Below are 25,727 nucleotides of genomic sequence, written 5' to 3'. Positions count from 1 at the left end.
GATCGTGAAGGGGCAGGCACTGGGCAGGACGGCTGCAAGGGGCTTGCAGAAGCCCCAGGTAAGTGAAACTGTTAGTTTTAATAATATCTTCAGTTCCGCTTCAAGTACAGGTGCTCCCGGGTTAATGACCGAGATAAGAACTGTAAGTTTGTTCTTAACGTGAATCCGTTCTTAAATTAGAACACTGTGCCATCTCTGTCCCCTGTACCTCCTCCAATGTTTCCCCTGTGCCTCCTTTTCCCCTGTCCCCCTTTGTGCCTCCTTCTGTCCTATTTGTGATCATAATGTGCTAATTTCTCAGAACTTATAACTCGCTGTATAGCATAGTGTGTGGCAGCCATATGTCATTTCTAGAGTTTAAAAAAAAATATCTTTTGAATTTTTTAAAATGAATTTTCTCAAAAACTACTAGGTCTTTTTTTGAAACATTTTTTTGGGCTTGTCCCCACTTTCAGGTCATTTGTAACGGCGGGTCATTTGTAAGTCAGGCGTTCGCAAGTTGGGGACTAGCTGTATATTATTTTTCAGTCACTGCAACGCGCATGTTTCCTTTAAGCCTTGCACACACTAAGCTAAATGCTTCTTAACAATTGTCACTGATGGAGGACATTTCAGGTATCGATCGTTGTACAAACACGCTATCTGGCTGTAGCGGAGTAGTGTGTACTGTCCAGTAAAAAGGTGCAGAGGAATGATGGGTGGTATCTGGCTCTGGCAGCCTCTCAATCAAAGGAAAACCATGCCCTTGTTTATAGTTTATCGATCTGTCGAAACAGTCGTACACATGCTAGAATTTTAATTTCAGGCAGGTTCTCTCTATTTCATGTATTATGATTTAGTATGGAGTTTGCCTAGCCATTTGAATTTCCTTCTCTGGATTAAACTCCTCCTCTTGAGCTGTTATCCTCTGGTGTTGCTACATTGCTTGTTACCTAGGCATCATTTGCGTTGCTTTTCCTTTGCACAGGTTCTCTTTGGTTCCTTCCATCTCACCGATCTACAAAGTTGTACTTCTTTTTTCCCCGTTCCCCTCTCACAGAGAAGAGGCGGCGGGTAAACAAGCAATTTAAAATCAGAAAATGGTTTCTGCCTCTGTCAACACCTTGTTTATTTTCTGCACGAGATAAAAAGTTGAGTTTTCTGATATTCGTATCAAGATAAGTCAGTAAACAAGATTAATACAGTGTGGAACGGGATGTCAGCAGCCCAGGCAAAGGAAATAAGTCGCCTGTACACAGAAGACAGTGTAAACCCAATAAAAGTGTCAGCTTCTCCATGCGATAATGTGATCATGGACCTTTAACTAAGCATGACATAGGCAGGAGCGCGCCATTCTCCCGGCCCGGCCTGGAGAAAATGGATTACTGGATTCCAGGGCCGGCATGAAAACCCCATTTTCACATTAATCCAGGATGTTCCTCCACGCTAAAACTACAGGTTTATCACATGGGCCTCAATCTACCAGCGTGTAACCGCTTACTAATACAGTCCTCTCAGGATTTATTTTTTTCTTTCTTGATGGCGATTGATTTGTTTTTTGTTTTTTTTTTTTTAAGCCTGCATATGTGTGTCTTAAAGGGGTTCTGTGGAGCCCTGCAATAAACAAAAATAGACACTTACCTGGGTCTTCTATCAGTCCCCTGTAGCTGTTCTCTCCTGCACCGTCCTCCTCCGATCAGCCGTACCCCGCCGCCAGCACCTGTCAATTATTTGTTGAACACGACAAATAATGCGCGCTCCCGCTCCGTCTCCGGGAGCTTACTGCACAGGCGCAGTATAAGGTTTTCTTGTACTGCGCCTGCACAGTAAAATCCCGGAGGCGGGGGTGCGCGGCCCTGGTCGCGCAGCTGCAGACGCATGACGCGTAATTAGACCGGGACCGGCGGCGGGGAACGAGGAGGAGGACGGCGCAGGACATTACAGTACAGGGGGCTGATAGAAGCCCCAGGTAAGTGTCTATTTTTGTTTATTGCAGAACTCCACAGAACCCCTTTTAAAGGGGACCTGAACTCTTGCATAGGACACAAGGAAAACGCAGAAAAATCCACCCTGTGTGTGTTTAGAGAGAAGAGCCTGTCTACTGCCCCCTCATCTGCAAATTATCAGTGCAATTTGATCCCTCACCTTTGTCAGCACAGAAATTCAGCAGTTCTCGGCTAATACGTAAAGACAGGAGGTTAACCCTTTGTCTGCTTCCATGCAAGCAGGAAGTAGGACAGGACACACTGCAGATTTAATGCAGGAGTTCTGTGGGCTGTAATAAATGTTTTTTTAAAGGTTATTATGCTGTTGCTTATCTTTTAGAGCAGAGAGGAAGTTCTGAGTTCAGTTCCGCTTTAAAGAAAACCTGAACTGAAAATTAAAAGACAAAATAAACATACACAAGTCATACTTACCTCCTGTGTAGTCTACTCCTCAATCTGTTTTCCTCTCCTGCGTCCTGTTTGTCCACTGTGATAGAGTAACCAAGCAGCTCAGGGTGACCCAAACTACTAGGAATGTATAGGGGGATAAAAGGAACCAAAAAGCCCTCCTACTAAAAAAGCAAAGCTTGGTGTAATTGCCTTCTTAAAACAGAAGGAAATTTGCAATAATTCAGTTATAAATGAACATTTGTGGTTACCCACAATGCACTACTACTAAATATGCAAATTATCCCTTTTCACCCTTGTTAAGCCAAGCAAGCATCCAGAACCGCTGGTGTATAGCAAGCCTATAGCTTTAAGTTTTACACAGCCATATCAAACCCACATGTAGACAGCCTGTTTCAGACTTTTGGTCCTCATCAGTACATGGCAGGGATTGATATGGGTGTATGAAATAGGGCTTGGACGAGTACAACAGAGTAACCAAGCAGCTCAGGGTGATTCTCCGTCCTCCATTTTCAAAATGGCTAGTACCCCATAACAGCTTCCTGGTCAGCACACTGTTAAACTGTAACATCGCCCACTTGAGCCATAGGGAAACATGGACACATCAGTTCTCCTCTCAGCTGTAACTGACAGCAACTGATATATAACTGACAGCAACTGATTAATTTCAGTTCTGACAAAATGTTGTCATAACTGGAAGGGATCACTGTAAGAAGAAAATGGTGAGCTTCTGAGAGGAACTGATGGCAAGGTAACTATGTAATGTTCATTTGAAGTTACCTCATGTGTTTATTTTAAATAATATTACTCAGTACAGGTTCTCTTTAAGCTACCCATACACTACTCCACCACGGCGCCATTTGGACCGCTGCAGTACCTTGATCACCATTACGATTGATTTCACATGTGATGTCAGCCAGCAAACGGCCATCCTTGATCATTGTAATGTCACCCTGGTTTGAATGCTGGGAGCCGTTCATGGCGTAGATGCCCAGTTCAGTGTCTAAATGTCGATTTGGGCTAAATTTTGTATGGGGAATGGCCACCATTCAATTTTTATTTCAGATCCCATTGGAGCGATGTTCAGATCTGACATTGATTGGGTATAAAAGACAGCCAGCATACACACACATGCAATTTTTTTTCTCTTGATGTATAGCCAGATGATAGATCATCGGATACGTCACTGCACAGTGATTTCCAATACTCTTCTGTGTCTGTCCTGCTTTGTTCTCTCTCCAGGCTCTCCATACCCATCTTTAAATGTCTTTCCAGGCACTTAAAGGGGCACTATGGCGAAAAATTGTAAAAATTAAAATATGTGCAAACATAGACAAAAAGGAAGTACATTTCTTCCTGAGTAAAATGAGCCATAAATTACTCTTCTCCTATGTTGCTGTCACTTACAGTAGGTAGTAGAAATCTGATATTACCGACAGATTTTGGGCTAGTCCATCTCTCTTTAGGGGATTCTCAGCAAGGCTTTTATTCTTTATAAAGACATTCCCTGAAAAATCTTTATACAAAGATACTGGCCAGCCTCCCTGCTAACTGCACACTATGTTGGCAGTTGGACAGAGAAACTGCCATTCACTAAGTGCTTTTAAAAATAAAGAAAACCCTGAGAACCCCCCTATGAGAAGATGGGCTAGCCCAAAATCTGTCGGTAATTTCAGATTTCAACTACTTACTATAAGTGACAGCAACATAGGAGAAAAGTAATTTATGGCTCATTTTACTCTGGAGGAAATGTACTTCTTATTTGTATATGTTATCACATATTTTAAATTTTACAATTTTTCGCCATAGTGCCCCTTTAACACTCTCTGCCCAATTCCTTCTGAACACCCCAACCATCTACATGTAATCCTCAGATTACTGGCACAATAAGGGTGTAAGAGGCGCCCTGGTGTAATATAAAAGCATCTAAAAGCAGTTTAAAACCTGAAATAAATTTGAGGTGGCTTACCTCAATGGCGAAAAATCTTTGTATTTAACAAAGGTTTTTATTAGTAGCCTAGGCAACGGGTTAAGCGGGTCTGAGCCCGCTTCCTCAGGCCAGTAACCGTGCCAAACTAAACAGATTCGGTAAAGGGAGGCTCCCTTGGCCAAATCTGTTGTTTAGTTTGGCACTGTTATTGGCCTCCCTTTGCCAAATCTGTTTAGTTTGGCACTGTTATTGGCCTGAGGAAGCGGGCTCTGACCCGCGGAACGCGTTGCCTGTGCTACTAATAAAAACCTTTTTTACATACAAAGATTTTTCGTCAGGTGACAAGACAATATACTCTGTACAGCCCTTCGAAAGATGTTGGCGATATATAAATACTAAATAATAATACAGGTAGTTCCCGACTTACGAACGGCCCGCTGATACGAACGGCACGGATTCTCTGTTTCCATGGGAAGAAGTAAAAAAAAATTTTCAAGTTGGACTTGTAGTTTTTGAGAAAATCGATTTAAAAAGAAATCAAAGAAAAAATGGCTCTTAAACGTGTATAAACAAAGGTACAAAGGGCAGAGGTGACAGAGGGGGATACTGGAGGAACAGGGGGGCACAGAGGAGGTACAGGGGACAGAGATAGCACAATGTTCCGACTTAAGAACAAATTCAGGTTAAGAACGAACCTACAGTCCCTATCTCGTCCGTTAACCGGGGACTACCTGTACTAATGTGTTGATGTTGGTCACAAAAATCAATCCGTGTGTGGCCAGCCTAAACATGGCATTACTAGAGGACAGGTTCTCTTTAAGATCTTATCACTCTGAGGGGGCAGAAAAAATTGAGTCTTCAGCCTCCATAAACATTGTTTAGTTTAGCGAGCGGTTTTCCAGCCCGTTTAGACGGAGACAAACAGGCATCACGGCTCCCGTGCAGCCATTTACGCACAGCAGGAATGGCTCCGCAAACCACCAAGCTGAACAAATAATGCTGTAGTAATTCTAGAACAATAATGATTACAGCCAAGCAAGCAGACAGCTCCCTGCAAATCGTGCTCAGGGGTGTGTAATTTCCTGCGAGGGGAGAACGCCGCTCCACGCCACATTTTTTTTTTTATAATCTGTGCAAACTGTGTTACGTAACCGAAAGTACGTGATCAGGTAACCCCACACTCACGTGCTTGCTGAGATTTTAATTTCATTTACTATAAAAATTCCATTATTCCAGGTCGTAATCTTCCCAAAGCAAAAAATTAAAGCGGACTATAACCCAGCATTTCAACTTTGTTTTAAAACATTATTTACAGCATATTATATGCAACCAGCATTTTTTTTACTAGACCAGCATTGGAAGGGTTACACACAGAACTTTAAAGTCCCGTGGAGAGACATGCTGCCCGCGGCCGAAGTTTAGATAAATACATTTAAGTAAACACAATGTAACAAGTGGTGAATGTTACACACTCTCTGGCTGTCCTCCAGCTCCTGCACAGTCAGAGAGAGTGAGTCACATTCCACAGTTGTTACATTTTGTTTTGCTTAAATGTATCTATCTAAACTTCGGATGCGTCTGCAGTTCTCTCCATGGAACTTTAAAGCTCTGTGTGTAACTCTTCCAATGCTGGTCTAGTAAAAAAATTGCTGGTTGCATATAATATGCTGTAAATAATGTTTTAAAGCAAAGTTGAAATGTAGGGTTATATTCCGCTTTGAATATGCAGTCAAAGGTACTGAGGAGTCCAAGAGATGTGGGAGGCCAAGCCCACCCCTAAGTAATCACATGACCCACAATAGGCGGGAAGCATGGCATTTGTGTTTCTCGGAGGCCCCGTGGAAGTTTGGGAGCTGCCACGGGCGCTTATACAAATTACGGATATAGGTGGAAATTCAGACGCCAGGGATGCCTAATGAAAGAGCCCACTATTTGTAGCCGCAGTTTGCACAGCAGGCGGCCCCAGAGCCCAAATTTCCCCTTTTAGCTGTAATTTGTATGGGCTTCTAGAGCGTCTTGTAAGGCTGGGCATCTCTGGGAGGTGGGAAAGGGTCGTCTGTCAGGGTTAGGAAAGGAGATGCGCCTGGGGATAAGTGAGCCTTAAAGGGAACCAAGCGTCACTTTTTTTTTCTGGTTTCTAACAACTATAGGAGCTACCATGTTCCCCCCTCCCCTGTCTAGCTGCCCATTATTTATCCAGGGAAGGTGTGAAGATCGCATCTGTGACTTCTGTAAACTTCCATGTACATGAGTCTATCTACACAATCTGTTCATAGTATTCAAAATATGGTGGCCCTCCTACTACATGCTCGATTATGTAAATAAAGTTTTTAATGTGTCATTAATGCATTAATACTGATCATTCCCTTTTTTCGTGCAGATCAGCAGCCCAGGAGGGAGCAGCACCGATCGGCTTGTTCATTTTTCCCAGGATCCTGAGTAAGTATCCGCTTTATCTTCATTGTATTGAGCACCAACTTTGCTACATCAAATTTGTCCATTGTGTGTGCGCTTCAGTAGCTGTTTACATGTGCTGTGTTACCGCTCCTCCTGGATACCAAACGACTCCATCCATTAAAGTGAATGGGAACCGTATTTTTTTAAAAATGCTGGCGTACCCCCCCCCCCCCCCCCCCCGTTTCAATCCCCCACCGAAAGGGTATTTGTAAGTCTTCAGGAGCCGTGTCCTCCTGAAGACGTGCAGCTCCATACTGCACAGGCGTGAGCGTGCAAGAGAGCGTGCTTGCGCAGGCGCAGTACAGGGCCGCCCTTCTTCAGGAGCACTCGGGCTCCCTGAAGACTTCTGAAGCCTCCTTTAGCCAGGTAAAGCAGTATTTGACTAATTTAGCCAAATACTGCTACCGGGGCGAGCCAGCACTGGAACGAGGGGACCAGGAGAGGAGCCGGAAGGCTCTATAGGACCCAGAGCCTTCCCTCTCCTTGGGTAAGTATCGGTCTAATTTTTTTAAATGCGTTTCTTATTCACTTTAAAGGATGACTATATGGAAAAAATAGTTTAAATATAAAATACATGCATATAAAATGTACTTTTCTCTCAGAGTAAACTGCAATATAAGTTACTTTTCTCCTATGTTGCTGTCACTTACAGTAGGTAGTAAAAAGCTGACAGTTCTGACAGATTTTAGACTAGTCCATCTCTTTATTTACCAAAGCAATCCCCGGGGAAAAATAAAATCTATACAAAGATGTCAGCTAGCTTCACAATTCGTCTGCACACTATTTTGGCAGTTGAACTGAACAACTGCAGTTCAGTAAGTGCTTTTGTAAATAAGGAAATAACATAAGGAAATGGACTAGTCTAAAACCTGACAGATCTGTCAAATTTTCACCACCTACAGCAAGTGACCGTGACATATGTAAAAATAAATTTACAGTGCATTAGGCCCGGTTCACATTAGCGGTGGCTATCCGGAATAGCCGTGCCGGAGCCGCACCGCATGCTGGCCGGACGAAACGGACGCACGGCATAGCAATGTAAGTCTATGCCAGGGTTCACATGCGTCCGTTTCGTCCGGACCGGAGCCGGACCGGATCCGGACTCCGGTGTCCGTTCCAACATGCGCTATTTTTTGGTCCGGCTCCTCCGGCAGCCGTATCCGGGGCGGAGCCGGACTGCACCATCCGGCCAATGGAAACCAATGAGAACCGGAGAGCGCACAACACACTGGCAAAAAATCCGGATGTTCTACCCCACTTCCTATGAGGATTGTTGCGGCGATATTGTATCGGGGACACATGGGCAACCATTTTGGAGTGGAGCAGCACGAGCTGGAGATGTTGGCAGCATGTTGGAGGTGGAGGTGAGTGCTAAACAGCGGAGGGCCTGATTCCACAGGTCCCCCTTCTGCTGACCTCCCAGACCCCAACATTTTTTTTTGTTTTTATACAGGTTGTTATCTCTTTAAGAATCCGGACCGCAACCGTGTTCATACCGCACGGAAACCGTATGCAACCGGACCGGATCCGGACAGGAACCGTACGGTTCAGGTCCGATCCGGCTCCGGTGCGGTCCGGACATCCGGTGCGGTTTTTGCAAAACCGCAAGTGTGAACCGGGCCTTACTCTCAAAGAAATGTACAATTACATGTACGTACCGTAATTTAAATTTTGCATTTGTTTTCAATAGTTGACTTTTAAGTAACCTCAGGCTCATAGATTGGGAGGTAGATGGGCTCTGGGTTATCATGTCAGCTGGTTTCCTGGTGCAAATGCACTAAATGGACAGTATCCCAAAATGTCATCTCATTTGTTCACATAAAGGCAACAGAGTAAAATCTTCCTCATACTACAGGGATGATTCACAAAGCTTACCTCACGAGTTCACTCTCCTTCACAGAACTTACCTCATGAGTTCACTCTCCTTCACAAAACTTACCTCACGAGTTCCCTCTCCTTCACAAAGCTTACCTCACGAGTTCACTCTCCTTCACAGAACTTACCTCATGAGTTCACTCTCCTTCACAAAACTTACCTCACGAGTTCACTCTCCTTCACAAAGCTTACCTCACGAGTTCACTCTCCTTCACAAAGCTTACCTAGTGAGTTCACTCTCTTTCACAAAACTTACCTAGTGAGTTCACTTTCCTTCACAAAACTTACCTCGTGACATAGTTACATAGTTATTTGGGTTGAAAAAAGACATACGTCCATCGAGTTTAACCAGAGAACAAAGTACAACACCAGCCTGCTTCCTCACATATCCCTGTTGATCCAGAGGAAGGCGAAAAACCCTTACAAGGCATGGTCCAATTAGCCCTAAAAGGGAAAAAATTCCTTCCCAACTCCAGATGGCAATCAGATAAAATCCTTGGATCAACCAACATCACTGGACATAACCTAGTAATTGTAGCCATGGATGTCTTTCAACGCAAGGAAAGCATCTAAACCCCCTTTAAATCCAGGTATAGAATTTGCCATAACTAATTCCTTTGGCAATGCATTCCACATCTTAATCACTCTTAAGTCAAATATATATATATATATATATATATATATATATATATATATTATGCTCTATAGCAGCATAGAGGGTGATATAGTGGCCAGCGGGGACAGGACGATCGGAGCGGGGCTGCGAGGGCACCATCCAGCTTCAGGGGGCTGAGGGATGTCTCGGGTGAATAAATATCATTTTTTTTTTTTGCCTTAAGTATTCCTTTAAAGGGACACTTAAGTCAAACAAAAAAAATGAGTTTTACTCTTCTGGGGCTTCCAATAGCCCCCTGCAGCTGTCCGGTGCCCTCGCCGTCTCCCTCCGATCCTCCTGGCCCCGCCGGCAGCCACTTCCTGTTTCGGTGACAGGAGCTGACAGGCTGGGGACGCGAGTGATTCTTCGCGTTTCTGACCACAATAGCGCCATCTATGCTGCTATAGCATATATCATATACCATATAGCATAGAGGGTGCTAATGTGTCTGGGAATGCGAAGAATCACTCGCGTCCCCAGCCTGTCAGCTCCTGTCACCGAAACAGGAAGTGGCTGCTGGTGGGGCCAGGAGGATTGGAGGAAGACGGCGAGGGCACCGGACAGCTGCAGGGGGCTATTGGAAGCCCTAGGTGAGTAAAACTCGTTTTTTTTGTTGTTTTTTTTACTTAAGTGTCCCTTTAAGTATTTAATATTACAATTGAAAGATTGAGACTTTTCTGCATCTGTAATTTGCAACAGTGATGTTTCCCTTGTGAAGACAGAAGCAAAGAAAGCATTTACTAACTCTGCCTTACCTTGGTCATCCACCATTGAGTTCCCCCCCTCATCCTTTAGGAGTCCAATACAGTCAGCCTTTCTTTTTTTTAGAGTTGATATGCTTGTAAAACTTCTTTGGGTTAGATTTGATATCCCTAGCGATTTTGATTTTCAGCTTCAATCTTTGCCAGCCTAATTTCTTTTTTTACAAAACTTCACACTATCTCACAAAACTTACCTTGTGAGTTCACTCTCGTTCACAAAGCTTACCTCGTGAGTTCACTCTCCTTCACAAAACTTACCTAGTGAGTTCACACTCCTTCACAAAACTTACCTAGTGAGTTCACACTCCTTCACAAAACTTACCTAGTGAGTTCACTCTCCTTCACAAAACTTACACCCCCCCCCCCCTCCTTTTCTCTCCACCAACAGAGCTCTCTGTTGATGTTGTCTGGTCCCTCCCATATTTGTTTATTTTTTAATAAATATTTATTTGTTTATCTTTGTATTATTTTTGACAATTTCTTTATTTTTTTTTTTCCAAACCCCTCCCTCCCCCCAGCTGGCCAATCCTGGCGATCGGCTGTCATAGGCTTCTGCCTGTGAGAGCCGATCGCTCTCTTGTCCCCCAGGGGGACAGTCGTGTCACACGGATGTCCAGTACAGCGCTGCTGCTGATCGCAGCACTGTACATGTGAATTGACGGCGATTACGCCGTCTAACAGTCCCCCGAGTGGCGATTGCCGCTCGAAGACTGAAGGTGAGACGGAGCGCCGCCCCCCGAGCAGGAGATCCGCGCGCAACCTGTGCGCTATTTCCTGCAAACCTCAGCCCCAGGACTTGATGCCAATTGGCGTTAGGCGGTCCTGGGGCTGCCACCACGGCCACGCCCATAGGCGTGGAGCGGTCTTTAGGTGGTTAAAATACAGTGTGGTTTCTAAACTGCAAATATAAGTCTGATGCAGTGTTATAAATATAGCTATATAACTGAAAATAAAAAATATGAGACTCCCTTCTTTGCTACTAATGTTCTATTTAGTATCTGTACTACACATACAATTCATTATCTCATAAGTTTATTTTCGCTTCAGTGTCACTTTAACCTATTTTGGTTCCTGGACGTAGTTTCTACGTCCAGGAACCATGCGCGCCCCCGCGGCCGATCGTGCGCGTGCACGCGCACTCCCGGCCGCGGATTCGGTAGCCAAGGAATCAATGTATCGGGCTACGGAGCCCGATCATTGATTCCTCTCCCCCGCTGAAAAAGCGACAGCTTCTCTCGGAAGCTGAGCTTTTTCTGTCCGTCTCCTTCCCGATGAGTCACTCTAAGCGCGTGCTACGCTTAGAGTGACGTCATGTAAACAAACTCATGGCCGCCATCTTGTGGCCAAAAAGTAATACTACACCTGGAAAAAAAAAAAAAAAGAATTAACACACATTTACATTATAAATCTATTGTTTACCTCCCACCCTCCCAAAAGTACCCAAATAAAATGTTTAGTATAAAAAAAAAAAACCATTACAATAAAAAAAAAAAAAAACATGTAAATATTTACCTAAGGGTCTAAACTTTTTAAATATCAATGTAAAGATGAAATATTTCTATATTTTTTTATTTTAAACTTGTAAATAGTGATAGATGCAAAATGGAAAAAATGCACCTTTATTTCCAAATAAAATATTGTCGCCATACATTGTGATAGGGACATAATTTTAACGGTGTAATAACCGGGACATATGGACAAATACAATACGCGAGTTTTAATTATGGAGGCATGTATTATTTTAAAACTATAATGGCTGAAAACTGAGAAATAATGAATTTTTCCATTTTTTTCTTATTCTTCCTGTTAAAATGCATTTACAGTAAAGTGGCTCTTAGCAAAATGTACCCCCCAAAGAAAGCCTGATTGGTGGCGAAAAAAACAAGATATAGATCAGTGCATTGTGATAAGTAGTGATAAAGTTATAGGCTAATGAATGGGAGGTGAACATTTCTCACGTGAAAACGACGGAACCTGAATGGGTTAAGCAGAAAATGAAAAGTGTACTTGTAATAAAGCACCTAAGTTGATAATTCTTCAGAAAGACTTCCTATGCCTGTATCGTACATTTATGGCGGATGACGTCGACCTGCAGATCATCAGGGAATGCTGTCGTGTGTAGCAGGTCGCCTCCGGTCACCTCTACTCTTTCTCCTGGAGATAGGGGGGCTGTGGACCGCCCCTCCGTCACATCCTTCCTCCTCTCGGCAGCATCAGCAGCTGGGGTCATGTGACTTGTCCTGCCTCAGGCAAACTAGGCGTTGGAGCAGGAGAGACTGCCAGCTGAAGCCATCAGCTACACTATCCTGACATTCAGATACATGGACGTTCTAAAACAAGCCAGTTCTGAATGTTTCTGTATTAATATTGATTTTCAAAGCGCCAACATATTCCGTAGCATTGTACAAAGTAAGAAACCATCATGGGGTACACAATAATACAAACAAATGATATACACCAATATGCAAAATACAGAGTTAGTACCAAAAAAAAGAATCAATACACAATACAGAATTAGTAGTTACAGTGACAAGAGTAACATGATGTATAAAATGTTTTTAATGAATTCCAAGACAAAAAAGGTGAGAGAGCCCTGCCTTTGTGAGCTTACAATCTAAAGGAATAGGGAGGAACAAGTGGTGGGATAGTATAGAATAACTATAACTAGAGGCAGTGTGTTTTAGGATAACTAGTCGGAGTGCAACTTGGCCTTAGGACATATGCTTGTTGGAAAAAGTGAGTTTTGAGAGAGCGTTTTAAAGGTTGGAGAGTGATGGATGTGTTGTGGAAGGGCATTCCAGAGGAGGGGTGAAGGACGTGTGAAATCTTGTATATGTGAATGCGTAGGAGGTAATTCTAGAATAGGGCAAAAGAAAGTCATGTGCAGATCTGGGAGTGCAGTTGGGTTGGTATCTGGAAACTAGTGAGAAGATATACAGGGGAGAGAGATTGTGGAGAGCCACTATTGCAAAATGTAAAATACATGTAAACACATACAAAGAAGAAGTACAGTTTTTTTTGGTGTATAAGACGACCCCCCAACTTTTCCAGTTAAAATATAGAGTTTGGGATGTACTCGCCGTATAAGACTACCCCTCTTCCAACGCACACCAAATAAAAATAAAAAAAAAAGAATTCATATACTGGTGCTATGTATGAACACATACTGGTGCTGTACTGTATGTGTTACCCAGGTATATAACAGTATATAGGCGATTGACTGGTTGGATTGATCAACACTCCCTCTCCCTAAGCAGACTGGTCAGCTGCCCTCTTTCACCCTTCTGGCCCGCCCTTGTATACTATTTACCTCCTTCTCTGCCTCTCAGATCTCACACATGTGCGCCTGCGCCGCTTCTCTACAGTCCTCAGCAGCGAGATCTGAGATGCGGTAACAGGACAGGGCGTATCACCCGGCATCAATGACACCCGGCCTATAAGATGACCCCGGACTTACACGGTGGTGATTGATGATTTTCAAGAGTTAAAAAAGTATTCTTATACGCTAGAATATATAGTGTGTTTTTTTTCTAGAGTAAAATTAGCTATAAATTATTTTTCTCCTATGTTGCTGTCACTTACAGTAGGTAGTAGAAATCTGACAGACCTGAGCTTTTTTGGGGAATAATCCATCTCCTCATGGGGGATTCTTAGCACCTTTTTTATTTCTTACAAAAGCTCTCCCTGCAAAAGATCTATACAAAGATGCAGGCAGGCCTCCCCTACCTGTTTGCACACTATTTTAACTACCATTTAGTAAGTGCTTTTGAAAATTAAAGAAAACTCGGAGAATGAGAAGATGGGCTTCCGTGGTCTGCGCTCACATGGTCTGGAGCGTTCTGTGAAGGCACAGTACTAGGGCGCCTGCGCAGAATGCTTCAGACCACGTGAACGCAATCACGAGCGGCGGGTTCGCGCAAGCACAGTAGATGCCGACCTAGCGAGGTCGGCATCTGCAATGGAGGAGACACCGGAGCTGCGGAGTATATCGGCTGCCAGGGGCTGGAGGAAGGCCGGGGTTTTTTTGTGTGTATTTTTTAACCTCCTTGGCGGTTATCCCGAGCTAGGGTCGGGCGGAAAACCGCAGCTAAGAGTGGTAATCCCGACCTGTGCTTGGGGTAGCCGCCTGAAGGCTGTATGAAGAGTATAGTGCGCAAGCGGGCGTTATTATATACCTCCCGGGGGATTCCGACGTCGGCTGGCATTCTTCTTTCTCTCCTCCGGGGCTCTGCTTCCTGCTGGTGAGATTGCTGGCTGTTGTCATGACGACAGCCAGCAATTTCAGTTTAGAGTTGCAGCGCCTCCTGGAGGATGGAGGCATGACTGCAGCGCTGGAGCCAGGGAGGTGAGTGATTGCTGGGCTGCTGCAGATCTCCCTTGCAGCATGATTGTTTTCCATATTTTAGGGTCTGAAAGGGTGCAAAAAAATTGCACTGCTTTTAGACCCTAAAATCCGGAAAGAATCAGAACGCTAAGGGGGTTAAAGGGTACCTGAGGCTAGGGAAAAAAGTTGATATTACTTACTTTTTGGCTTCTTCCATCACCTCCCCCAACCCAGTCTTTCCGGTCCCTCGCTGTGCTTCTGATCCACTCTAGTGTGCCACTGTACATGCGTGGCCCAGGCCTCGATCACGCTCCCATCAGCGAGAGTATTCTGGGCCTTAGCAGTTCATAAAGACTAAACGTGAACCAGAGACGAAGCACCCTCATGTATTTTACCATCAGTGGGGAACATTAGAAAAAAAAACCTACCCTGCTCACTGTTTCACTGTTCATCTTGCTTCTTATCAGCCCTGATAACATCCCAGATTGAGCATTCAGTCTGGCTTTGCTATAATGACTCCGCTATAATGATTCCTGAGCAGAGCCAGAAGGGGGCAGGCTTGGGCTTGAAAAGACATCAGAGAACACAGACTCAGCTATAATGATTCCTGAGCAAAGCCAGACTCAATGCTCAGTTGGGGATTTTATTAGGGCTGATAAGAAGCAAGATGAACAATTGAGAATGAAACAGAGAGCAGAGTAGGTGTTTTCTCTAATGTTCCCACTGATATATATGGTAAAATACATGAGGGTGCTTCGTCTCTGGTTCACTTTAAATACAAACCGTAACCAAGGACTGAACTTCATACCAATCAGTAGCTGATACCTTCTTTCCCATGAGAAAACTTTTCCTTTTCACAAACGGATCATCAGGGGGCTCTGTATGGCTGATATTGGGGTGAAACCCCTCCCAAAGTGTGATGTCACGACCATGGTTCAGACATCCCACTTGTGGGAGCCTTGTTGCATTGTGGGAAATAACAGCTGGTTACAGCTGTTTCCAACTGCCAAAAATGCAGCATCGCCTTCCAGTGACATCACCTGCCAGCAGTAAAAATTTAATCATGTGATAAATGTCAGAATGTGATTTTGCAATGGGCAAACACTGACTAAATAATTTATACATAATTATTGTAAAAATGAAGCATTTTTTTTAGTACATTATTTTCACTGGAGTTCCTCTTTAAACTGCATGCGCAGAACGCTCTTACTATTGGGAGTGTGATCAAGGACGCATGCGCCCAGGGCCACGGATGTGCAGTTGGTGATGTTTCGTAAGAGGGTAGCAGCATCCTGGAGGGAATCGGAAGTACAGTAAGGAACCCGATATACTGTGGGGGGCCTGAAGAAGCCCCAGTTATGGAAAGTTCAACTTTTTCTCTCCTCGTCCCAGGTTTTCATTACAATCCTTCCGGGGTCATAACCAGGGCTGTGGAGTCGGTACAAAAATCTTCCGACTCCAACTCCGACACCTCAGTTTCTGAAACCACGACTTCAACTCCGACAAAATGGCTCAGACTCCAACTCCTCGACTCCGACTCTTTATTCTAATGCTTAACAGGGCTGTGGATTTTGTACAAAAATCATCCGACTCCTCAGTTTATGAAATCAACGACTCTGACTCCGGGTGCCCAAAATTGCTCCAACTCCAGCTCCGACTCCACAGCCCTGGTCATAACAGAAGTTTGCCTTCTTAAAACAGAAGTATTTGCTATTATTCAGGTCGCAGTGGGCACTGAGGAGTCCCACAATGCATCTCTGCTGAATATGCAAATCATCTCTGTGTTGTCTCTGAAAGCTAAACACACCCCCCAAACCCCTGGAATGCAACGATGTGTCTGCTTGATAATTGTACAGAGCTACACTAATGCATACAGACTGTTTCAGACTGATTGTTCCTGATCAGTGCATGGCATGGATGTGGCAGGACTTGTAACACACAGAGTTACAGATTACCCAGCGAGCTCCTGGTGAACCAGAAGGCCTCGGCGTAAGGACCAAAAAGCCTTCTCACTAAAATGCCATGCAAAACAAAAGTTTACCTTCTTAAAACAGAAGGTATTTGAGATAATTCATGTTGGAGTGAGCATATGATGTCTCCCACGATGCATCACTGCTGAATATGCAAATTATCCCTTGTTACCTCCAGAACCGCTGGAATGCAATGATGTGTTAGCTTGTCAATTGTTCAGAGCCACAATAATCCAACATGCATACAGACTGTTTCGGATTGGTTGATCCTCATCAGCGCATGGCATGGGTTAATGTGGCTCTATGGGGTAGAACTTGAAACACCCAGCTTTACAGATTGCCCAGCAAGCTCATGGTGAACCAGAACTCCCAGGAGTGTATAAGAAGCTGAAAGAGACCAAAAAGCCCTCTTACTGAAATGCTAACTGTAACTTCTGAGGTCAGAAACTCTTTTGACGAAATAAAGCCCCTCTTTTGTTTTCTGTGTATGCGGTACAATTCCAAAACTGCCGTTCTTTCATATTAGGAGGTGTGAAGGCGTGGCCCTGCTTTTAATTACCATGCACGGTGCGAGTCACCGCTCCAATCCATTAGCCATTTCCATGTTTGGTAAGCAAGGAATCGTGTCACGCGCAACCGCCGCCTATAAAAGCTTATCGATTCGCAAAAGTGGGTCAATCACGTTTAATAAATCTGTTTGGGAATTTTTTTTTTCCCTTCTATCGCCGTATTGTTATCTGTCCTTTGGGGATTTGAATTTTTATGCAAAAGGTCAGAGCACTTTACATCCCCTACAAATATAGCCAGTTCAGTGGTTAAATGCAAGAGCAATTAATTATGCCGTGCGTTGGTAGAAGATACGCTTGACTGGGGGAATAATGTGGATGTCAAACGTGGACTTTCACAAAGCATTTGACTAGGCTTCTGCATCTGAGATTAATGACTAGCATCAATTCTCATGAACTTACAGCTATAACAAAGAGGCTTCTCGCTGGCTGCTTTCTACAGGGGGGAACCACGGAGGCGAAAATGGCCTGTTTCTAGCGGTGGCGAGAAGTGCCAGAGGGCTTATGTTCCGTGCATAAACTACAGTTAAACAAATTAACCCCTGTAGCAGTAAAATCACCAGCATCATTACGATTCTAGGTCACAATACGTCATAGGAGGATTTTTTTCCCCCTTTCCTTAAAGGAAACCAGAGCTGAGAAAAAAAAGAACAGTTTTATACATACCTGGGGCTCCTCCAGCTCCATGCGCTCAGATCACTTCCACGCCGCCGTTCTTAGTCTTCTTCATCTTCTGTACCAGGTTCAGTTACTTTCTTAAAGAAACCCTGTACTGAAAAAAATTTCCCCTGGGGGGTACTCACCTCAGTAGGGGAAAGCCTCTGGACCCTATCGAGGCTTCCCCCGTCCTCCTGTGTCCCACGGTGGTCTCGCTGCAGCCCCCGGAACACACAGGCGACAAATCCGACAGCCTGTGCAATATTTACCTTTTCAGTCTCCAGCGGGGGCGCTGTTGTGGCTCTTCTGACAGAGATAGGCGAAAATAGCCGATCTCCATCGGGTCCGCTCTACTGCGCAGGCGCAGGAGACTTTCGCCTATCTCTGTGGGAAGAGCGGATACTGTGCCTGCGCTGGAGCCAAAAGGTAAATATTTACATCGCCGCCACTCCGGGAGGATTTTCTCTGCCACCGTGAGACTGAGGAGGACGGGGGAAGCCTCAATAGGATCCAGAGGCTTCCCCCACCCGAGGTGAGTACCCCCCATGGGAGGTTTTTTCATTACTGATTTTCTTTTAAGTCACAGCCAGTCTGTGCAAGAGATACTGCTGGAGAGATACGTAAATAGAGCACTGCACTTGTGTCAGACTGGCCGCGACTGGAGTAACAGGACCCGGTACAGAAGAAGAAGACTGAGGATGGCGGCGTGGTAGCGATCCAGGGCTGGAGGAAGCCCCAGGTATGTATAAAATGTTTTTGGGGTTTCTTTTTGCCTCAGCTCAGGTACACTTTAAAGCAAAAGTGTTAAACACAAAGTGGGCCGAAATTGAACACTGGGACCTAGTCGCGGGCCAACCTAAATGTCTACTGGCCACCCTTTCCCTTATAAAGTTCCCAGGTGTCTAATGGCCTCCCTCCAACCCCTATACAGTTCCCTGGTGTCTAGTGGTCCTCCTCCCTCCCCAATACAATTTCCTGGTGTTTAGTGCTTTTCCCCTACCTCCCCCATATCACTTCCCAGGTTTTCTAAGGCTTCACCTCAAATATAGCTTCCCAGGTAGTCTAGTGTGGGCCAAACATAATGCAAAGTGGTGAAACCACTTGGGGGGCCAAATTTAATGGCTCTGAGGGCCACATTTGGCCCACGGGCCAGAGTTTGGCATGTACGCTTTAAAGGGAATCTGAAGTGAAAATAAACGTATGATATAATGAATTGCATGTTTAGTACAGCCAAGAAATAGACCATTAGTAGCACAGATATGAGTCCCATATTGTTTCCAGTACAGAAAGAGTTAAAGTTCAGTTGTTAACTAATGCAAAAGAGTTTTGCTGAGCTCTCCAACTAATTTAGTCAGACAGCAATGCTATTTTCTAAAGTGGTTATTTCAACCTGTCTTTCACTTGTCCAGATTTAACAAAGCATTACTGACAGTTTTTTCTTTTTAAACAGTTCTAAACAGCAGGGGGGACTGTCCTGAATGATAAGAAACTTCTTAAAGAAAACCTGAACTGAAAATTAAAAGTCAAAATAAGCATACACAAGTCATACTTACCTTCCATGTAGTCTACTCCTCAGTGTCTTTCTCCTGTCCCGCGTCCTGTTTGTTCACTGTGATCAAGGGAATTTTCCGTCCTCATTTTGAAAATGGCCATTACCCCATAACCGCTTCCTGCTCAGCACACAGTTAAACTGTAACATCGCCCACTTGAGCCATAGGGAAACATGGACATTACCTGGTACATCAGTTTTCCTCTCAGCTATAAGGCCCGGTTCACATTAGCGGTTGTTTGCCAAACGGACCGGATGACCTGACCGGATCCGGACCGGATCCGGATCGGAACCGTACGGTTCTGATCCGGATCCGATCCGGATCCGGTCAGGTTGCATCAGGTGGTAATCAGGATGCGATCCGGATCCGTTTGGCAAAATATACGTAAAAAAAAAAAAAAAGGTTGGGGTCTGGGAGGTCAGCAGAAGGGGGACCTGTGGAATCAGGCCCTCTGCTGTTTAGCACTCACCTCCACCTCCGACATGCTGCCAACATCCTGCCAACACCTCCAGCTCGTGCTGCTCCACTCCAAAATGCTTGCCCATGTGTCCCCAGCCAATATCGCCGCAAAAATCCGCATAGGAAGTGGGGTAGAAGATCCGGATTTCTCAGCCAGTGTGTTGTGCGGCCTCCGGTTCCCATTTGTTTGTATTGGCCGGATGGTGCAGTCCGGCTCCGCCCCGGATACGGCTGCCGGAGGGGCCGGATGAAAAAATAGCGCATGTTGGAACGGAGGCCGGAGTCCGGATCCGGCCCGGATCCGGTCCGGCTCCGGTTCTGCAGAACGGACCCATGTGAACGGACGCATAGGCTTTAATTGCTATGCCGTGCGTCCGTTCCGTCCGTTCTGCAGGCGGTGCGGCTCCGGCACGGCGATTCCGGAGGGCCACCGCAAGTGTGAACCGGGCCTTACTGACAGCAACTGATATATAACTGACAGCAACTGATATATTTCAGATCTGACAAAATATTGTCAGAACTGTAAGGGATTATTGTCAGAAGAAAATGGTGAGCTTCTGAAAGGAACTGATGGCAAGGTAACTATGTAATGTACATTTGAAGTTACCTCATGTGTTTATTTTGAATATTTTTACTCAGTACAGGTTCTCTTTAAATCCTACATAATAACGGCAGTTTAGCATGAATTTCTAGAGCTGCACTACAGTTAAGAAAAGTGCAAATCCATTCCTAAACTGCTGCAAAATAAGAAGTGCTTACTAGCACTTCTATACAGTGTGTGCAGTGCAAGCTAGACATGATTTGTGAAGAGCTCCCCCCCCCCCCCCCTGCTGAATTCTGTGAAGCTGTTCTGTGCTTAACCCTGCCAGTGCTGGGCATTGATGTAAGGCCTCTTGCACACTGCACGCGATTCAGATTCCGCTTTTTAATCAGTTTTTACATCCGATTCAGATTCCGATTTGCAGTGTGCAGGGAGCAAACTGCAAATCAGAATCTGAATCGGATGTAAAAACTGATTAAAAAGCGGAATCTGAATCTGAATCCCTTGCAGTGAGGCCTAATACAGCTGCTGAGGCTCAGCAACAGCAATTTCTCTCACACACTGCACTGTCTGAGAAACCTTTCTAACTCCTCCTATTTTAGAACAGTTTTAGAAGGAAACTGCACTATCCGGTGATTTCTTAAGATGTCTGAGACAGTTCTGCACGGATTTCTAAAAACCTACTAATATTTAGTCTCAGACACTATTGATAAATGTCCCCCTCTGTTTCTTGTTTGTTTAATGTCTTTCTGCCAGAAAGTTCAAAGGGTCATTAGCTCTGCTCTGTTTCATCATCTAAAATACAGAGTGATTTGTAAACTGGAAATTTTAGAGAATGATGCAATGTTATAGAAAAAATGCTATATAACTGAAAATAAAAATGAGTCTTTTCTTTGCTACTAATGTTCTTTTCATTATCTGTTCTACATACACAATTCATACAAGTCCACTTTAAATAAAAAAATAACACCTTGAGATACAGGGCCGGTTTAAGCAGCAATGGGGCCCCAGGGCAAAATAAACCTGCCCCCCCCCCCCCCCCCCAACAGATACCCCGGAACAAAAATCGGCATTAGGGGACCTTTTTTGCAGCTGGTATAACAGGGTGTGAAGTCCCAATCGGTCGGAGCTCCACATTCTGGCTATCCCAGCCTGCATGGGGGACAAGGGGTTAAAAAGTTTCAGGAGGGGGGACCCCACATAATTTAAAAAAAAAAAAAAAATTCCCACACTCTAAACATAAAAAAAAAATTGGGAAAATAGGAAAAAATGCCAGGGATCTTCATACAGCCATATTGCGGCTGTATAGCGATCCCTGGCCAAAGCGCTGCGGCTGCGTATGGACCCCCTGGAAATCCCGTCAGGAAATTTATTGCGCTCTCGTTTGATGCATGTAAAATTACACTACCATTAGGTTTGCTACTAAAAGTGACATTTACCGCATTTAAAAGTATACTTTTTTCCTTCTAAACTTTAAAATCGATTTTCTCAAAAACTATAAGGTCTTTTTGAAAAATTGTTTTTTTCTCTTATTCCCAATGATCTCCTTAAAGAGACTCTGTAACATTAAAAAGATCCCCTGGGGGGTACTCACCTCGGGTGGGGGAAGCCTCCGGATCCTAATGAGGCTTCCCACGCCGTCTTTAACATATCCTGCAAATTTAGGGTTTCTAGCATTTAAGGTGGATTTGCTATTAACCATTAAAGTCGGCAGGTTTTTAAATGTGTATTTTTTTTTCCTTTGAAACTTTAAAATCGATTTTCTCAAAAACTATAAGGCCGATTTGAAAATGTTTTTTTTCCTCTTGTAGCCACTGGGGGCCCCTACAAGCTCTGGGGCCCTGGGGCAGCTGCCTCCTTTGCCTTAATGGTAGCGCCGGCCCTGTTGAGATATCCAAGAAAGTAATTTTTAGGAGTAGGAGGATAAATACAATTGTTATTTTTACTCATCAGTTTATTTTCACCTCGAGTTCACTTTAAAGAGACTCCGTAACAAAAATTGCATCGTGTTTTTTATCATCCTACAAGTTCCAAAAGCTATTCTAATGTGTTCTGGCTTACTGCAGAACGTTCTACTATCACCATCTCTGTAATAAATCAATGTATATTTCCCTTGTCAGACTTGTCAGCCTGTGTCTGGAAGGCTGCCAAGTTCTTCAGTGTTGTGGTTCTGCTATGAACTCACCCCTCAGGGGGGAAAGAAACACACAAATGATCTCTTGAGATTCAAAAGGAAGGCTGTATACAGCCTGCTTATGTATGAATGTATTTTCTATGTGTGGACATATTGTACATCAACCTACTTCCTGTTTTGGTGGCCATTTTGTTTGTTTATAAACAAACTTTTTAAAGCTGTTTTTAACCACTTTTAATGCGGCGGGGAGCGGCGAAATTATGACAGAGGGGAATAGGAGATGTCCCCTAACGCACTGGTATATTTACTTTTGTGCGATTTTAACAATACAGATTCTCTTTAAAGAGACACTGAAGCGAAAAAAATAATGATATTATGATTTGTATGTGTAGTACAGCTAAGAAAAAAAACATTAAGATCAGATACATCAGTCTAATTGTTTCCAGTACAGGAAGAGTTGAGAAACTCCAGTTGTTATCTCTATGCAAAAAAGCAATTAAGCTCTCCGACTAAAGGTGCCCATACACTCGTCAGATTGGCAGCAGATAGATAAGAAATGCATCTGATGATCTATCTGATGCGTTTTTAGAACATTTTTTACCAGGATAGAATTCCAATAGATTTCAGTTTGAAATCTATTAAAATTCGATCTGATGGCATTTTTTTGCCATCAGATTTCCATTAAGGCCAATGCAAACTGATAAGCAATCTCATCAGATCGATCTAAATTTTCCACCCTGCAAGTTGGATGGAAATCCATCGAAATCGATCGAAATCGGCCGTCGATCGGTCGATTGGCCAACCGATTTGCAATCGATTGATCGATCGGTCGGCCAGAAAATCGGCTGAGTGTATGGGCTGCTTAACTTGGTCGTGGAGAGGGCTGTTATCTGACTTTTATTATCTCAACTGTAATTGAACTGTTTACTTTTCCTCTGCTAGAGGAGAGTTCATTACTTCACAGACTGCTCTGAAAGAATCATTTTGAATGCTGAGTGTTGTGTAATCTGCACATATTATAGAGTGATGCAATGTTAGAAAAAAACACTATATACCTGAAAATAAAAGTATGAGAATATTTTCTTTGCTGCTAATCTTCTAGTAATTATTCATAGTACACAACCAATTCATTATATCATATATTTTTTTTAGCTTCAGTGTCTCTTTAAGTAGAAGTACACTAGCAGGTTTGGCAGTATAGAGAGAGCGGCAGAAAGCCCTGTGTTTTTATAGAATCAGTTTGGTGTAAACACAGAGCGATGGCGTCCTAAAGTGTAAAGCAGACATAATCTGCTGGGAGGCAGCGTGTCTTTATTTTATGGTAAATCCAATCGGTGTTCCTCGTGGAGACTGTGCTTTTACATGATTACAAATCCAATATATACTGCGGCACGGGGACCAGTGCTTCAATCTCTCCGACTTTCCAACTCAGGGATAATGGCAACTTTTGTTAAGTCTGTTGTAAAACCGTAATTCACAGGGAAAAACAAGGCAGAGGCATTTTTCCATTTTCTGTGCACCGTACAGTAACCTGTGGAGTGTAATAAGAGCTGTTTATTTTCAAATAAAGGACTAGTGATGGTCTATGACAGGTGTGGTGAACCTATGGCTGGCATGCCAGAAGGGGCACTCAGAGCCCTCTATGTGGGCACACACGCCATTGTGCAGGGCTGTTTGCCGTTTGTGGTGAACTTATGGATGGTATGCCAGAAGGGACACCCAGAGCCCTCTATGTGGGCACATGCGCCATTGTGCAGGGCTGTTTGCCGTTTGTGGGGAACCGATGGCAGGTATGCCAGAAGGGGCACTCAAAGCCCTCTCTGTGGGCACACGCGCCATTGTGAAGGTCCATTTGACGTTTTGCAAATTTGCAGAGATGGAGGAAAATGGGCACATGCAGAGTACATAGCGGAGTGGTGAAGTAATTTGCCTCGCCAGGATCTACCGAGCATGCATGCGTCCCGTCTTCCCCCTTCCAGGCATTCCGTCGCCGTCATAGAGACGGAACCCCTGGGATGAGGTACATCTGGCTACCTATACTGGGGTGACCACTGGCTACCTATACTGGGGTGACATCTGGCTACCTATACTGGAGGGACATCTGGCTACCTATACTGGGGGGACATCTGGCTACCTATACTGGGGGGACATCTGGCTACCTATACTGGGGGGACATCTGGCTACCTATACTGGGGGGACATCTGGCTACCTATACTGGGGTGACATTTGGCTACCTATACTGGGGGGACATCTGGCTACCTATACTGGGGTGACATCTGGCTACCTATACTGGGGGGGCATCTGGCTACCTATACTGGGGTGACATCTGGCTACCTATACTGGGGTGACATCTGGCTACCTATACTGGGGGGACATCTGGCTACCTATACTGGGGTGACATCTGGCTACCTATACTGGGGGGGGGGGCATCTGGCTACCTATACTGGGGTGACATCTGGCTACCTATACTGGGGGGACATCTGGCTACCTATACTGGGGGGACATCTGACTACCTATACTGGGGTGACATCTGGCTACCTATACTGGGGGGACATCTGGCTACCTATACTGGGGTGACATCTGGCTACCTATACTGGGGTGACATCTGGCTACCTATACTGGGGTGACATCTGGCTACCTGTACTGGGGTGACATCTGGCTACCTATACTGGGGGGGGACATCTGGCTACCTATACTGGGGTGACATCTGGCTACCTATACTGGGGTGACATCTGGCTACCTATACTGGGGTGACATCTGGCTACCTATACTGGGGGGTCCATGTCTACAATTTCTGTTAAATTTGCATGCAAGGTGATTTATTTTTTTTTAATCATAGACCAGTGATCTGCAAACTTGGCTCTCCAGCTGTTAACTACCAAACGACCGCGTCACTCCAATGGGCGTGAAGGCAGCGGCAGCCCCAGGACCGCCTAATGCTGATTGGCGTCAAGTCCTGGAGCTGCAGTTTACCAGCGAACATGCGCGCATGCGCAATCGTTCCCTGCCTATTTACGGAGCTCCGCTCCATCATCAGCCTGCGAGCCGCGGTTGTGGCCAGCAGACTGTTTTCAGCCGACAAGGGAAAGAAATCCCCTTTGTTTACATTTGTACAGCGCTGTCTTGTATTGTCTTGGATGCAGGGCATGCATTTTTCAGTCTGGCAGAGGCGGTGTATGCCTGTGCGATTAACCATTCAATTGCAGCATGTGTTTAGGGATGCACAACCTTTCCCCCCCACCTTTCCTTAACTTTGTAACTATGTAACTGTCAGGTTAGCTGCTCCCAGCCCCTCCTCCTGAGTTTCCTGTTTGCATGATTAGTAGCAGATTTGCATATGATTTGCATCAGAATTGAATGCGAAGTGTGCAGAAAATCTATTTAGGTGCTTCACACTGAGCTGGTGGTCATTTCAGTTGCAGCCTTAGTGGTATGCGCTGGCGTTCTCCTCGCTGTTCTACCAAATGTAAGTTACA

General features: G+C 44.6%; 1 protein-coding gene across 2 annotated transcripts in view; it reads left to right on the top strand.

Annotated features, from left to right (window-relative positions):
* The window catches only part of GPATCH2 (G-patch domain containing 2), a 203,736-nt gene that overhangs the window by 94,302 nt on the left and 83,707 nt on the right, over positions 1-25,727 (top strand). For both annotated transcript variants that reach the window (XM_068232903.1, XM_068232902.1), the window contains exon 6: positions 6,683-6,741. In XM_068232903.1, the coding sequence (XP_068089004.1) occupies positions 6,683-6,741 (59 nt within the window). The remainder of the gene's footprint in view (positions 1-6,682; positions 6,742-25,727) is intronic.

The sequence above is a fragment of the Hyperolius riggenbachi genome, chromosome 4 (assembly GCF_040937935.1).
Source record: "Hyperolius riggenbachi isolate aHypRig1 chromosome 4, aHypRig1.pri, whole genome shotgun sequence".
Taxonomy (NCBI): domain Eukaryota; kingdom Metazoa; phylum Chordata; class Amphibia; order Anura; family Hyperoliidae; genus Hyperolius; species Hyperolius riggenbachi.
This window is presented reverse-complemented; position numbering and strand designations above follow the sequence as displayed.